At 42.5% G+C, this 14,908-nt stretch overlaps 2 protein-coding genes across 4 annotated transcripts; one reads left to right on the top strand and one right to left on the bottom strand.

Annotated features, from left to right (window-relative positions):
* Positions 1 to 8: 8 nt before the first annotated feature.
* On the bottom strand, positions 9 to 866 carry RB195_002440 (uncharacterized protein; the record flags this gene model as incomplete). Its single annotated transcript, XM_064199705.1, has 1 exon — positions 9 to 866. The coding sequence occupies one exon, from the start codon at positions 864 to 866 to the stop codon at positions 9 to 11; it is 858 nt and encodes a 285-aa protein (XP_064055586.1).
* Positions 867 to 2,696: 1,830 nt separating this feature from the next.
* On the top strand, positions 2,697 to 12,726 carry RB195_002439 (uncharacterized protein; the record flags this gene model as incomplete). 3 transcript variants are annotated; one of them, XM_064199703.1, is made up of 15 exons in its annotated part: positions 2,764 to 2,786; positions 3,192 to 3,282; positions 3,339 to 3,382; positions 3,489 to 3,605; positions 4,449 to 4,539; positions 4,598 to 4,687; positions 4,987 to 5,111; positions 7,976 to 8,105; positions 8,211 to 8,297; positions 8,686 to 8,773; positions 9,490 to 9,647; positions 9,713 to 9,838; positions 10,387 to 10,500; positions 12,347 to 12,540; positions 12,615 to 12,726. In XM_064199703.1, the coding sequence occupies 15 exons, from the start codon at positions 2,764 to 2,766 to the stop codon at positions 12,724 to 12,726; spliced, it is 1,590 nt and encodes a 529-aa protein (XP_064055584.1). The 3 variants fall into 3 exon arrangements, with proteins under 3 accessions (XP_064055583.1, XP_064055584.1, XP_064055585.1); XM_064199704.1 differs by lacking the exon at positions 3,192 to 3,282 and having other exon boundaries at positions 2,697 to 2,786; XM_064199702.1 differs by lacking the exon at positions 2,764 to 2,786 and having other exon boundaries at positions 3,193 to 3,282.
* Positions 12,727 to 14,908: the final 2,182 nt, after the last annotated feature.

The following is a 14,908-nucleotide window of genomic DNA, read 5'->3' as shown; positions in this document are numbered from 1 at the left end:
TGGCTGTCCTACATCCAAGACTTTTTCAATCCTATTAAGGACCACTCTTGTAAAGAGCTGACGGGCAGTAGGCAGATTGGACGATAGTTGCCGATGTCATGTGGATCTCCCTTTTTATACAACAACACGGTCTTGCTGGTCTTCCGCTGTTTAGGAACCTTACATTCCGACTTTGGTACAACAGCGACGTCCGTCAGGCAGAGCCTTTTATTGACGATGATGTGGTCTATTTCATTACGGTACCCTCCACCGGGTGACTCCCACGTCCAGCGTAGAGAGGAGGGCTTCTGGAATTGCGAGTTTCCATGGATGGTCTTAGTCGTCATGATGAACTCGGAGAGCCTCTCCCCCTGGTCATTCCATTGTAGGCCGTGGGTCCCAATGTGAAGTTCCTCCGGCGTTCTTCTTGGGCCAACTTTGGCGTTGAAATCGCCAATTATGACCTTGTAGAAGGCATGATCTTCTCGGTAGAACTTCTCCAGGTCCATATAGAAAGCTTCGACTTCTTCTTCTTCTTCTTCTTTGTAGCTTGATGTCGGAGCGTAAGCGACGAAGATAGTCAAAGCAGGTGTTGGACCACATCTTCTCATCCGCAGACGTCCGATCTGGGTCGTAAGTTGTTCGAAAGAATCGATGTTCTTTGCCGTACTCGTGTTGACGAGGACGCCAATTCCACCAACACCTCTACTGTCGCATGTTCCTAAGAACAGTTCATCTCCAGTTTCATATACGGCGTTGAGAAGGTGACGACGTCTCGTCTCGATCAGTCCGATGACATCGTACTTGATCTTCTTGGCTTCCATCATCAGATGTTCGATGGCCGCTTCCGATGCAAGTGTATGTGCGTTATAAGTACAGATCGCCATCCTAGTCCTTTTCCGTTTTGGTAGCCTACATGACTCCTGCAACCCCGTCCTACCTGGCGCTATCGTACCAGGCTTTCCTCCGGAATCAGGAGACTCTTTTCTATTACTATGTTCTGCGTAAAAATTTTAAAACCCATGGGCAGGTTGCAAGCCTCTATTTGCATGAGTTTCTGGGAGAACTTCCGTTCTCCCGGAGTGGACATGTGGAGCTTATTTGTTGGAGGCGATTCCAAACCGCCTCCATTGCACCTCCTAGTCACTTGATTGCAGGCTTTTGACCGGACCGACGTGCGGGATACAAGGATTTCATGAGTCAGTCCTGGCTCAGCAGAAACAGGGAGTCCATCCCCTGAATCCACTTGCGTCTCTGGCCAAGCACAAGGTCGCTTTTGGTCCGCGACTAGCCCCTATTCGCCACCCGGAGACGCGCCACGTAGCCTCGCAAATAACCGGCTCTAGTGAGGGAGACCCGTGGAAACGATGTTATAGAAAGTAAAAAGTTCGATAGTGATTTAATTTCTTGTCGTGGTTCAGAAAAATGCGCGACGCACTCCTTACAACTACTTCCTAGAGTTTTTTTCATTCCAGTCATCAAGCTCATATTATTTGAATATCTTATGCAGGTCAAAATATATTGCTGCAAAAAATGGATCCAAGCAGCCCACAAAAAATATGCGACAAATATTAGCATCTGATTCTGAAAAAGCTCCCATACTACTGCCTTGGGGTTCCCACCCACCATTGCGACGCAATGGAACCCGTCTCTCCCCGCTCTATAGCTTCCTGATACCGGCGCACCATTCCGACCCTATGGTACCCTGGGCACCCCATTTTACAGCTATCTGGCTCCGGAGCACGAATTCAACGTCGTATGACCCGCCTCGCCCAATTTTACCGCGTTGGGGCTCCAGCGCATCAAACCGACACCATAGTGTCCGTCTCCATCTCTTTTTGAAGTTTCCTGACTGAGACACACACATGCACAGATGCACGCAATTGAGAGAATACGCCCGTTATTATACAGGATGATAGTTTGCAAATTTGAAAGTATACATTCACATGAAAGTTTATTTACCCTAACATATGAGAGAAATTAACTTGCCTTATCAAGGTCAGCATACTCGCATAGCTGTGGGCAGTGGTGCAGTGGTTAGAGTGCGCGTCTATCAGTTGCGTGGTTATGATTCGGCGGTGAAAAGTGGATGCGATCAGTTCCAAACCTTTCTGTGCAAGTAACACTAAGATCTAACGTTTAAAAAACTTCGCATTCGATTCTTCTTTTTTTGCCATGTTTAAATTGAGTTCTCTAACATTGTCATACTTCTTTGGAAACTCATTTCTTTTGGAGTCCATTTCTTTGGAACCAAAGTCATAATTAATACTTTTAAATAGGTAACATCGGCAGAACCTGGAATTAAATCGTCAGAAAAAGTAATGTCTAGGAAATATATAATGGTTAGATGGAAATGCAGGAATAAATATTTCAATTTATTGCACCTTTTCCACGTTTTCCTGTTTCTTTTGTGTGCTATAGCAGAGTCGGTCCAGGTGCTGTCCTAGAAATGTCATATAATGCCTAATTAGGCAGCCTACTGATTCAATTTTTCTTTGAAAAAACTGCGATTGTGCGGACTTAATTGATAACTCGAAAAATGTTTAGTTAGCGATAGCTTAGTTAATAAAATTTAAAAGAAAACTTTCAATCTGTCTCCATAATCGAAGGACTAATCACTTTCACTATTTTGCAAATTTGGATGTAAATATTTATGTACAGTATACATAAAAGTTTATTTAAGGTTAAAGTTTCTGGCGTTAATCAATCCGCTTGGGATGCGCCACCACGTTCACTTCAATTCAGAATCGTTTGAGGTTTACGAACGTGTAACTGGTCCATGCAATGACTTGCGGTGGATGTGTCAAGTCAGTGTTTTTATCTTCCCAAACAAGTCTGGTACCAATTTATCGATCCCCGAGGGATGAAAGGCATCCTGTGCACTAATGCGGATTCGAGCCCCTGATCGATCGTGCAGGAAGCGGAACCTCTAACCGCTACACTACACCCGCCCAAAAGTTTATCGTTAATCGTTAAAAGTTTATTTACCTTCACTAATATATGAGAGAAACTAACTTGCTTTATCAAAGCCAACATACATGTGTACATAGCTTATCGCAATGGTTAAAAGGTAGAGTGCTCGCTCATCGGGTGCATGGCAATGGGTCGGCACCTCACCGGTGAAGAGTTTAGCATCATTACGGAGTATTTTCGTGACACACAAACAAACACATACACACATACACACACGGACTAAGCGCGTTATTATATAGCATGATGGAAAAGTGGACTAAGGAACCACGGAACCATTACCATTACCTCGATAACGGTGCTGTTGTGATGCCAGTACTGTCCAGAAGAATGGTTTGGCTAGAAGTAGGGTGCCATCCACACCTAGTTCATCCAAAGAGAGTTTTCAGGATGCAGTTGTTTATAAGGACAAAGAGAAAAGATCAACTGCGAGGTAATTTCGCACCATAAACTCTTGCACGTGTTCAGAGGTATGATCTTTCAACAATCGATCTACTACGATGTGATGCGCTACCATTATTTTAGAGGAGTCAATCCAGGAATCCTATAGAATCTCGCAAGATCGCTACTCAGAAACAAGCATCTGCTGCGAGTGTAATTGGAGATGCCAAACATCAAGAGTCCAGTCTTCTTTCCTTTTGTATTCTTGTATCTGAGTAAGTGCAATACAGAAAAACTGAATGCTATGAAGTGATAAGGTCAATGGAATTGCTTTAGCAATATTTGCCGAGTAAATGTCACTCTATTGATGTTTCTACTTTTCGTACTACTACCTCTACGTATTATCAAATTCAACAAATATATATGACATTTGGTTCTTCACTCTCAACGGCACTGACATCTACCCCTAATTCAGAAACGGTTTTCAATGCGGCACTGGCTGAGTTTTTAATATGTGACGTAGACAGAGATCTCAAATCACAAACCTTCAAATGCATCAGAGAATCAGAGAGTAAAATAGTAGAAGAAAACCCCTGTAATTGCTCAGACATTTCCAAACCTTTTGCAAAGGTTTTAGAAAGTTTGTTCACTACGAGCGAGAAATGTTACAGCTTCTTTTCTTACCTCTATGTATTCACCTCCGCTTGAAGTGTTTTGACATGAAAACGGAAGCTATTCAGGGTTTCATTTAAGAAAGTACAAAAGAATTCGCGTACGAGCAATAAAACCTTGGAATCACACGTTTCACCATTTGAAACGTTCCCTTTGACGCAGATAGACTAAAAATAATTTCACATCATAAAGAGCGTGGTTGCTTTAGTTTTACAAAAAACGAAAAAGCCAAAAAAAATTCTCAGCATTATATTTTTGGACTGGAATTCGAGCGAGATTTTCAGAGACGTTCTTTTCGAATTCTAATGTTCTAAAATGTTTTTATACAATGAATGGATTAATATACCAGTCTTCACATTGAGGCGATGAAAGATTTTGAATTTTTTTCTGACGTTGAATGTTAAAACTTTTTTGAAATTCCGGAGCACTTGTAAAATTATTTTTAGGATGTTACTAGTTATTCTGATCACCCTCGCTGAACTTGTGTCATCCAACAAAGTCTTTCAAAGCCCATTAATATGGGAAGAGTCCAAGACGGTTAGAGCTTACCTACATAACCATGATCTTCGATTAATTTATTTTTCTTTTTATGCAGGTTGAATTGATCGAAAAAGCCCAATATGCTGAATATTTGAGGAATCTAAGCTCACTTCGAATTGCTGCAGGAGCAGCGGTCAACACTAAAGTGAGTTTCGAAACCTAGGGAATTCTAATCTATCCAAAAAAGGCTACCTTTTGTCGTGGCTGTTTTCAACTTATTTGTTAAAATGTTTCTAATTCTTATTGAAAGATGTTGTAATGTTGTTGTTGTTGTTGTGTGTTGTGCGTTGTTGTGTTCTTAATGTAATGCTGAATTTGTAGATCACTTTTTGGGTTATTGTTCATCAAGAAATATATAGTGCAAAGTTTAAGATTTACAGAATAGAGTTTTTGATCTCGGATTCATGTATATCATAAACGAAGATAAATGTTATGCTGCAATAGGTCCACGAATCTGGAGACTTCGAATATGCGCAAAAAATCACGATAGGAAGACCGGAACAGGAATTTGTGGCATGGGTCACTACGTTCACGTCTCTGCTGTGGGTGCCACACTATAGCTGTTCAGCGTGAGTTTTTTTTAAAGATTGTAAAGTTGTTACCGAATAGTGATAGCTACAGCTAAAAGAAATATTGGATTTTACTTTCCCTAAACTAATTGCTACTGGAGGTAAGCGGTTTTTGGAAGCAATGGATTACTTGTTTCGAATTAGTTGTTTTCTAATTTTTTACGGGCTGAAATTCAAATTAGGGGCCATGCAAGGGATGACGAAACGGGACCGGAGCCGAGGACGATAGACGCTCTTATGTACTGGCTGGCCGTGAAGGAGCTACAATAGGAAGACACCCGCGGCGACGCTCCGGTCGTCGCGCCGAGTGGCAATATAATGCGCAGGCACGACTCATAGCAAGAGATTCGCCGCGGTAAGACAGAGGCCTGGTTGAGAAAGCCGAAAGTGAGGCTCTCATTGAAAGGCCCACACGAAAGCAGAAACACGATAGCCTACGAGAGAGTAATGTACACTTTACAGGTTAACCTAGCTGTCGCTGATGCTCATCTAATAGTATCCTAGAGTACGACATGTGTTTGTAGCACAGCAGAGGTCTTGCCTGATCATATCAACGTAGACGTACGAGGAAGACGTGCTTGTTTGCTTTGAAGTTATACGAGCGTGCTTGAGCTGGTTGCTTGGAAAAAAAGACGGACTTGAGTAAGTGGGGACGATGACTAACAGCGGCTCGACATGACGACAGTGGCTAGACATGGTTACGGGTGACGGGACGGGCCCAATAATACCTAAACATAAAGAGTTGAGGAGTTTACTCAGTGCGAGCGAAAGTGTGAGGTCGTGACGTATCGTCTGATCTTCTTTACTATGGTTTTGTTTTGGGAGAGAGGTGAACTCCCATGTCAAAAGACAACCGTCAAGGAAACAGGGAAGTCGTTTCGTCGAAAAATAGTGTAGGGTCGCCAATTGACTAGCTTAGCATCCTTAGGCCGTAGGACTTGGTGGTGCCAATAGGAGTAATAGATTCCACGTAGTTTCTCTCATCGAGGGTAGTCACAGCAGTGTAGGTTGTGGCGATATAAGTATCTGGGGCAACGTCTTCGTCCACCCATGCGCATGGAAAGCCCCAGGAAACTGTTATAACGCTGGCAGTCAGATGTATAATGGTCATCATCACAGAGGAAGCAGTTAGACTAATCATGTGGTGGTTTTCCTCTATACAATGGTGTACTGCTACTGCAGATGACGACAAGCGGTAATGCGCAGTGGTGAGTGCGTCCATTCGTGATAGCTCGTTGTCGAAGTGGCATGGTTGATCGTGAGTCCAATGACATTTCATTGATGGGCGTAGCGATACAGATGGAACGGACACAGTTTCTAGCGTGACTGATATCGATTATGGACATGATGGCTTGGAAGTGGCTGACGTGGCTTTTATGGTGTGGGGATAGATTCCGCAGATATGGCTCGAGTTAGGGTAGATGGTAACATGACGTGGAGTGTCCATTGGTGTTCTTAGTGGTATATCAAGTGTGTGAAGTTACTGCGTAACAACGCAGCACGATGGCGAGTTAAAAGAAAAATGGGTGCAGGTGAGAGATACAAACTTCGAGCGTGATCTAATTAATTCGGAAATCTGATCATCTATCAGTGGTGGCTGTTAAACTTCTGCTAGGGCTTCTGATAAGTTGAACTAAGAAGCTAGCGGTTTCCAGATTTCTTACGGTTACAGGGAATGGTTTATTTGTGGCAAATTAATGGCGTTTACAGGGAATGGCGTATTTGTGGCGTCGACTACAGCGAACTGTTGGGTCGAATGATGATCTCCCAATGCAATTACAGTCGAACGGGCAACAAAAGGAGAGCCTCCTATAGGGAGATTAGGAATCCTGTCGAGCAATTACAGATCCCGAGCGGCAGCGACGATAGCAAAGGATCAAAAAACATGTGAGGGGATAGTGGCGAAGGTTGACGGATATAAGGGCCATAGGTAAATTAGCGGTATGGGTGCTTGCCGCTTGTGACTGTCACAGTCTAGTGGTGTGCGACTCCCCAGTCAAAGATACTCGCAAGGCCTCTTCCTTTATACAGACTGCAATAAACGCAACACGTTTAAGAAGTGTACATTCCGGACTACGTTTTGGTAGAAGTGCCAAGGCAATTACAGCTATGGAGGTTATACGTAGGATTGCAATCAATTCGAAAGGTAACTCTGTTTCAGTCGAATATGGCGAATCCAAAACCCACCCTTACATCGCAAACCTAGCCTCAATGCTCATGTTCAGGTCCAGAGGTGAATGCAATTTGGAAAAGCTTAAAATCAATTATCATAAGCCCTCGAGGCTTCTTCATACCTCTACATCATCCACTTCTGGCAGGGTCTTCGGCGCATTCCTGCAATGTAATACGGTGAATACGCATAGAATACAGGACGGCTTATACTTCTAACAAGCAAGATAAGATAGCGACACAGCAAAACGGCTGTATACGTCAAAATGGAAATATTAACACAATAAACTATAAATTATAAACTAACTATAGCCGAACTATATCCCGAAAATTGGAATTGTTTTCTCAATGATCAACTACTCAAATAAATTAAGCCAAACTGATAAGAGAAAAAGGTGTCTCGCGTTAACCCACCTCGGATGTGCCAACGCTTTCTACCGTAATTCGTAATCGCTCGTTGCTTTGTGAACGCGTGTCTGGCCTATCCTGTGACTTGCGAGGTTCCACCCAATATAGCAAGTCAGTGTTTTTATCCTTCTTGAAAGGTCTGGCACCGCTTCGCTAGACTGGATCTGCAGGCGCTTCTTGCTACCGCTCCGCGCCCGCCTATAAATTAAACTAATAGATTAATCCCATCTTATACTAATGTTGTTTTATACTAATGTCGATCAAGAGTTCTCCTCTTAATATTTCAGGAAAGCTTGTGAAGGAAAATCGAAGTTTGTGCCAGAAAATTCAACTACGTTCGCTAATTCAAGTACTAGCTGGAAAATTCTGTACTCCAGTGGTTATGCAAGTGGTATACTTGGCAGTGATGTTGTAAGAGTTAGTATTATTCTTGATTATCTATATATAATATATATTAAAATCCAAAACACTCATTTAACATATTCTGTACTCTCTGAGTTTAATGAACAAACTATCCTTCAGATTGGAGGTACCAATGAAGCGCAGCTGGTCATATTGAAGCACACGTTCGGAATTGCTACTAAAATCACTGACCGCACTTTTCAAGAGGTTCTCTTTTTTAATGGTGGATCTAGAGGGGACGAACAGAGAGCAGTGGTAAAAGGTCAACACGAGTTCTTACCACTGCTCCATATTCATGCTATGTTCACGCATCCTCAAATAGAAACAGTCCAAAGCCATGGACCTCACGAGGAGTCCCATCCTCGTGAGGTCAGGAAAGTGGTGCTAGAACGACTGTGGGAATAAGAACACTAGCTTCATATATCCAAGAGGTCTGCACCCACGTTATGCAGATCGTATAAGTACTCATAAACTTCTACACTTCTGAATTGAACTCTTGATCCTAAAGGGTGATCTGTGCTACCATTTTATCTCATTTTTTTCATTTATTTTTAGAAGAAAGGACATGAAGACTGAAATATTTGAGGATTTCTAGGCAGAATTTGACGGCGTTCTTGGTCTTGCATTTTTCCCTAATAAAGGAAGTAACAGCAGGCCGTTCATTGCAAGTCTCATCGATCAAGGTATCACATTTGTATAGAATGCCAATTGATCCACAGTGTATTTTTTCTGGATTTGTGCTCACCGCAATCTTGATGGGAATCAACCAGTGAGAGATTTCTTGGTGTAAAAAACCCAATCAACTAATAAGAAGTAAGAAGAAGTATTGTATCCTATAAATCGATCACCTAAAACGAAAATTGTGCACTCGTTTTTTAGTAACATCTGAATCACTCGTTTGCACATTATAAGTTCAACGAAGAAATTGAAGAAGGGGATAAAAAAGTAGGAAAATGAAAACAAAAAGTGGCTGTGAACTATGGTTAACATTAAGACTAGTGATATCCAAACTATCTTTCTAGAAAGAAAGTTGATTTGTTTCTTCAAACCTCATGCTTTTTGATCATCTGAATCTGGCTCACAGAAAAGTTGCTGATAACTTAAAGAATACCACAATTTTGAGGGGACCGAACTTTCAGCAGTGAACGACTAAGCTCTCTGTGACAGAGCAAACTTTCGTTGGCCGTTTTTTTTGTAGTTGAAATTAGTCGAAGAAAGGGGTAGATATAAAAAAATTACGAGGCTGGTCCACATAGTTACTTCAACTCTAATTCTAATAAAATTTTCAGAGAGTGTCTGGATCATCACATATACACACTTTCAGTTCTTGTACGCAAATTGAAAATTCAAGCATGAAAGAAAAAGAGAAGTAAAGCAAAGAAATGGTTCATGTTTAAAGGAGTTCTTGATGAGCCAATCTTTACGGTATGGCTTGGACCACGCAAAAGGAGCAAGGCATTCGCGGGGACGATCACTTATGGTGGCGTCGACAGCGTACACTGTGGACCAATACTGGGCTACGCTCCCTTATCGTCCGATACTTCATATGAATATAAGGTGAATGAAGAGAAGTTTCCCAGTAAAACTGTCAGCTTTCACGTCATTGTAAAATGAAATTTCAGTTTTCCGGCGTAATGATGGGAGAGTATGAAGTCAGAGAAGACTTCGATGTAATTCAAGACATGACCATGTTCATATGGGGTCCTTCATCTATAGTCAACAACATGGCCAAAATTGCAGGAGCTCAGGTACTTTAATAGGGTCTTATTACCGAGAAGATTCTTAGAGAAACAGACTTCCCACCCACAGTTCTGTGTAGCGATTGTGATAAAGTGGTTTTTATCGTACATATACAGTTGCGCCTAACATACTGGGTCGATCTGAACGTTATGTGAAGTGACCATTGGTACACTCTGCACCCGCTTAAATGGCCGACTAAAAGGGCGATAAGCTCCTCGTGGCTGTTTTTTTTTACTAGACTTTCAGTCTTTTTGAATATATTTTTACGCGATTATCACTATTTCAGAGTCGTAGTGGTGGCAGAATTTTTTGTTTTCACTTCTGGTGCCATCCTTTTTTGTTCTGCGCGTACACAAAACGCCAGCGCTTGTCTCGGCCGAGGAAATACATAGTCAAACGGATGCAATTCGCGTGGGGGTGACAGTAGTCACAACTTGTGCTTGCGACCCCTAACAGATTTTTATTTGCTTTTTTATTAGTGTTTTCCTCAATGTTGTTATCCTTGTTGCTCTGCAGTGCTGAGCCGTTGTTGTGACCTTCATCAATACTTTTCCAGTTCAACACCTCCAACACCGTGTTCGACATCGCATGCAGTGCAAATTTTCCGGAATTAAAAATCTATATTGGAGGAAATACGTTTACGATCACGTCAGATAAACTGATAATCGAGGTGAGATGGCCTACTATGGAAACGAGAATTATACTTGGAAGCGCCCTTAACGCCGGAGCAGCTCATAAAAACTTACTCCACTAATCTAATTCCGACAGACCAGGACCCTTAGCAAATCCGCGCTCATCTCTAATAATGGTATGGCAAAAATGGCATAGTGGAAAAATATTCGTTCTCATTTGTAATGCGAATTATGTACGATAAAGGTCGGTCAAAATGATCGCATCTATGATGCAATAGGTCGGATAAATTCAAAAACCTTCGATTCTCATCCTCTCGCAGATGACTAGAGTTTCAATGCAGCAAAACTAGTGGCTTGCTTTAGCCCAAAAGCGAGTTTGAGTGGGGTTTACCGCAAAAGACTTCACTATGCTTATTGAAATTAAAACGAATATTGTGTTTCGGTTATACTTTCGAAGGTGTTGAGTACAGTTCCCAGTACATGTGGGCACATGTGCAAAGGATCTCGATTTCGCCTCGTTTTGACGGACAAGGAGTACCTGTTCCTCTGGGTTGCTGAGTCCTCTTAAACCTACGTAAATCCTGCGCATGTAATCAATGTTTATTATGACACAATATGTAGTATAATATAGCATAATGTAAGATTACGAGCAGAGGTCAAATGTCTGCGTATTCATTGAGGCAGACGCGTCACGTCTTCCACAGGATACATTAGGCGTCGACTGCATAGTTTAGAGTCAAAAGGATTTTAAAGGCATCACTCCACGAATCTGAGGTGGTACGGATTTCAGGTGGAGTAAGGCTTCAGGCGTTCTAGCGCACTATTCTCTACAAGGAGTTCGACTGGAGCGCGCCAGCCTTGTGCGGCGCGCATCTTCCGGGCTGTTTTTTCCGGCAATTAGGAAGGAATGGACGGAATCGCCTACCTCTCCATAGTCTCCCATCCCGTATACGAATACTCCACCTGAAATCTGCACCACCTCATATTCGTGGGGTGATGCCTTTACGCATTGTGCAGATGAGAAAGTGGTTGGTCGAAGCGATGCGGAAGAGCACAGCGGTTAGGATCTAGGGGGACCTTTCCTGACACTCTTCCTTGCTATAGTTCGCAATGGTCCCACCTCGATTCCAGCTGCCTTCTTCACCGCGCCCGCTTACGCAACTGCAGCGTGCTTCATATCGTTTTGACTGTAACTCATGTGGGCTCTCAGCTTTGAGGGCTGAATTCTTACGTACTCACTATAGCGGGTGCTATAGACTTTGGGTTTACAATACCCTATTTGAACAGACCGAGATGGTGGTTCAGTGGAAATATTTATTGTACACTAGGCACAGAACGGTGCAATTAAAGTGGACGAGTGAATGAGTGGGCAAAGAGTTGTCTGCTGCACTTGCGGACGGTACAAGTAGTTAAGCCACCAAAATAACCGGAACAGCGAAGCACATTGTATACCACTCCCCTCAAAGGCATCACGAATCTGAGGTAGTACGGATTTTAAGTAGAGTATTCTCATGTGGGATAGTAGATTATGGAGAGGGGGTGATTCCGTTCATTTCTTCCTAATTGCCGTAAAAAACGGAGATGAAGATGCTGCGCGTGCACCGGCTGGCGCGCTCCAATCGAACTCGTTGTAGAAAATAGCGCACCAGACCACTTGAAGCCGTATCGTTCGGACCGTTTTTTACGGCAATTAGGAAGAAATGGACTGAGTCACCCCCTCTCCTTCGTCTACGACCCCGTATACGAATACTCCACCTGAAATCCGTACCACCTCAGATTCGTGGGGTGATGCCTTCAATGTGTTGGTTATTCCTTAGATTTCTCGCTCTTTCTACAAATCTTGAATGTGAACAAAAAAGCATCTCAGTGTTTGTTTGAAATCAGATCGGAGATGGTCACTGCATTTTTGCAATGGTTCCAAAAGAAGATTCACCTTCATATGCGTTGTCATGGTATTTTGGAGCACCATTCCTGCGTCAGTTCTGTGTAGTGTTCAACCTCCGAAATAAATCTCTCAGTTTCGCCAATGTGATACCAGATGGGCCTCAGAGCACAATCGAACCGCACGAGAGAACATCGTAAGCATTTTCTCCGAAAAGAAGAAGTAGAAGTAAAATAAAGATTTTTTTGCCAATATATCTATATATTCCAGCATAGCGTCAACGTCCGCGCATTCGCGTCAGCTAACAACTCCATACAGTGCCGGTAGTGCCGTAGAATCCTGCTTAATCGCGACTGCTGTTGTAATTTTCGCTATGATGTGATCTGTGATTCCATTTTAGATAACGAAGTTGTATCTTGATTTCCACCTTCTTTGGGCCGTTTCAATGACTTGTGGAGCTCCAGAAACTCTTCGCATTTGTGTGGAAGGGAATCATTTACAGTAGTAGATACATTCAACTTGGTATTTCATTGACAAGATACTGAATGGCATGAAGGGTTACATTCGTTTCTCCAACTTTCTTACTTTTTGAAAAGTCATGCATACTCCAGAACCGTCAAAGACAACTTTTTCTTCCTAACTTTTCCCTGTTCAGTAGTGAGACAAGGACTCACTACTGAACAGGGAAAAGTTAGGAGGAAAAAGTTATATCATTCTTTTTGCTACTACTGAAATCCATTCGAACGATACTGCGAAAAGAAAATTCCGAACTGCATGGTCGAGCAGGGCCGAATATGGAAGCCTGTACATACTATACATGTCAGTAATAGACAAAGATAAATATTAACGGATTGACAAAGGATGGATCCGATAGTTTCGCTTACCCATGTAAGGAGAAAATTCCCCATCATACACATATGGTTTCATTGAAATTTTGGAAGGAGAATCATGAGATCCATCTACTACGATTTTTTTGCAGATGGATCTACAAAACTGTACCTATCGTTATCATTTGTACTACTGTACCTATCATCGACAGCAGAAGTGTTCTCTACTTGAGGGCGTCGAATAACAAAAGCAGGTCATATTTTTCTCAAACGCCTTCGGTACTCCAAGCCTCTAAATGGAAGACGAGACGAAATTTCCGAACGCGCCAACATATGAACAATACGTCGGCTATCCAGTTACATATGTCGTGGGAAAACACGGCCACCACTCGAGAGCACAATTTGCGGGCGCTTGTTTCGGAACATCAATGAATACGTCGTGGTGTGAACACATTTATGATGCTACTACACATTCCTATCTCTTTGAAGCACAAACCACCACGTTGTCATGAGCTTCGTTTTTTTTTTGAGGGGGATGAATCTAATTTTTTGCGATCAGTCGTGATGAATCTGAAATTCAAATGTAAGCCCATTTTTGATCCCAGTAAAGCTGAAGACATCCCAAGCTGCTGCCTTGAAGATAAAGTTCTGAATTCATGCAATGTCATGATTTCAAGGCTCTCGCATTCCCTATTCCGCCGACATCTTTGCACTATTGTTCTACGCCCGAATTAATGAATAACTCCAGCCGGCCCTCGCCTTTTCATCTTCGTAGTGCTTCAAAACACGTCCCCGATTCCGTACGCGACCACATGCCCTTTCCAAAGACGGCTTTCCGGAACATACAACCTCCATCATTGAGAATACGCACTTTTTTCTCGATGCAATGAATACTGCTCAGCATCAGCGTCGCAAATTGCTCCAACCCTCATTTCCTTTCCTCAACAAACTGCGCCCAGATAATGTGCTTCTGAGCCATTATGCGGGCTATGAGGATATGAACAAGCTATGAAAAGTCCTAGCCAAGACCTAGTTCTAGTTCAGACGATAGTAAGATCTTCTCGTTCACACGTCCTCCTCGGTGTACTGTAACGCTCATGTACGAGTGAGTCACCGCGTGGCGGGTCAGTTGTGAAGGCGTGAAGTTCTCGAGTTCAGCTCATTGTCCATTGTTTTCAGCCATTGATTGAAAGTTTGCTACAGAAATCTTCGAATTTCCTTCTGCGATATTTCGAACTCTATTTAACATATTTCGAATTTTCACGGCCTGCCTGACGTAGATGTAGTGTCTGTATGATATGTAGTGTCTCTACATGAAAGGAAACAAAAATTCTATAGATTTCGTGCAAAATTAAGGAATAAACTTTCATTCAGCCATTTCATCCTCAATGCAAAGAAAAGGGCAAAACTAAGGTAGACCAACAACATAGAGATCCTTTTTTTACCCTTCAGATCTTTTTTTCTAACCTTTTTCTATAATAGTTGAAAAGAGAGATTGAAACACTCTTCAAATCTTCAAACCACGGAGAACTTTTATTTTTCTGAAATGCGCTCTCCTTCTCTTTTTTAAAAGACTTTTTTCACGTGTCGAGCACGGTTCGTCCCAACTATTTGGCTCGGTTATCAGGGTTGCCTCTCATCAAGTCGAGAACCGCCTGCTAGCCTAAGACGTTGGGAGCAGCTTGGAAGCGCAGAAGCAATCGTACTGTTGTTATTTGAGTGTATCTGTGGCTTACA

This window comes from Necator americanus, chromosome IV (genome assembly GCF_031761385.1).
Source record: "Necator americanus strain Aroian chromosome IV, whole genome shotgun sequence".
NCBI lineage: Eukaryota > Metazoa > Nematoda > Chromadorea > Rhabditida > Ancylostomatidae > Necator > Necator americanus.
The sequence above is the reverse complement of the archived record's forward strand: the minus strand, read 5'-3'. Positions and strand labels throughout refer to the sequence as shown.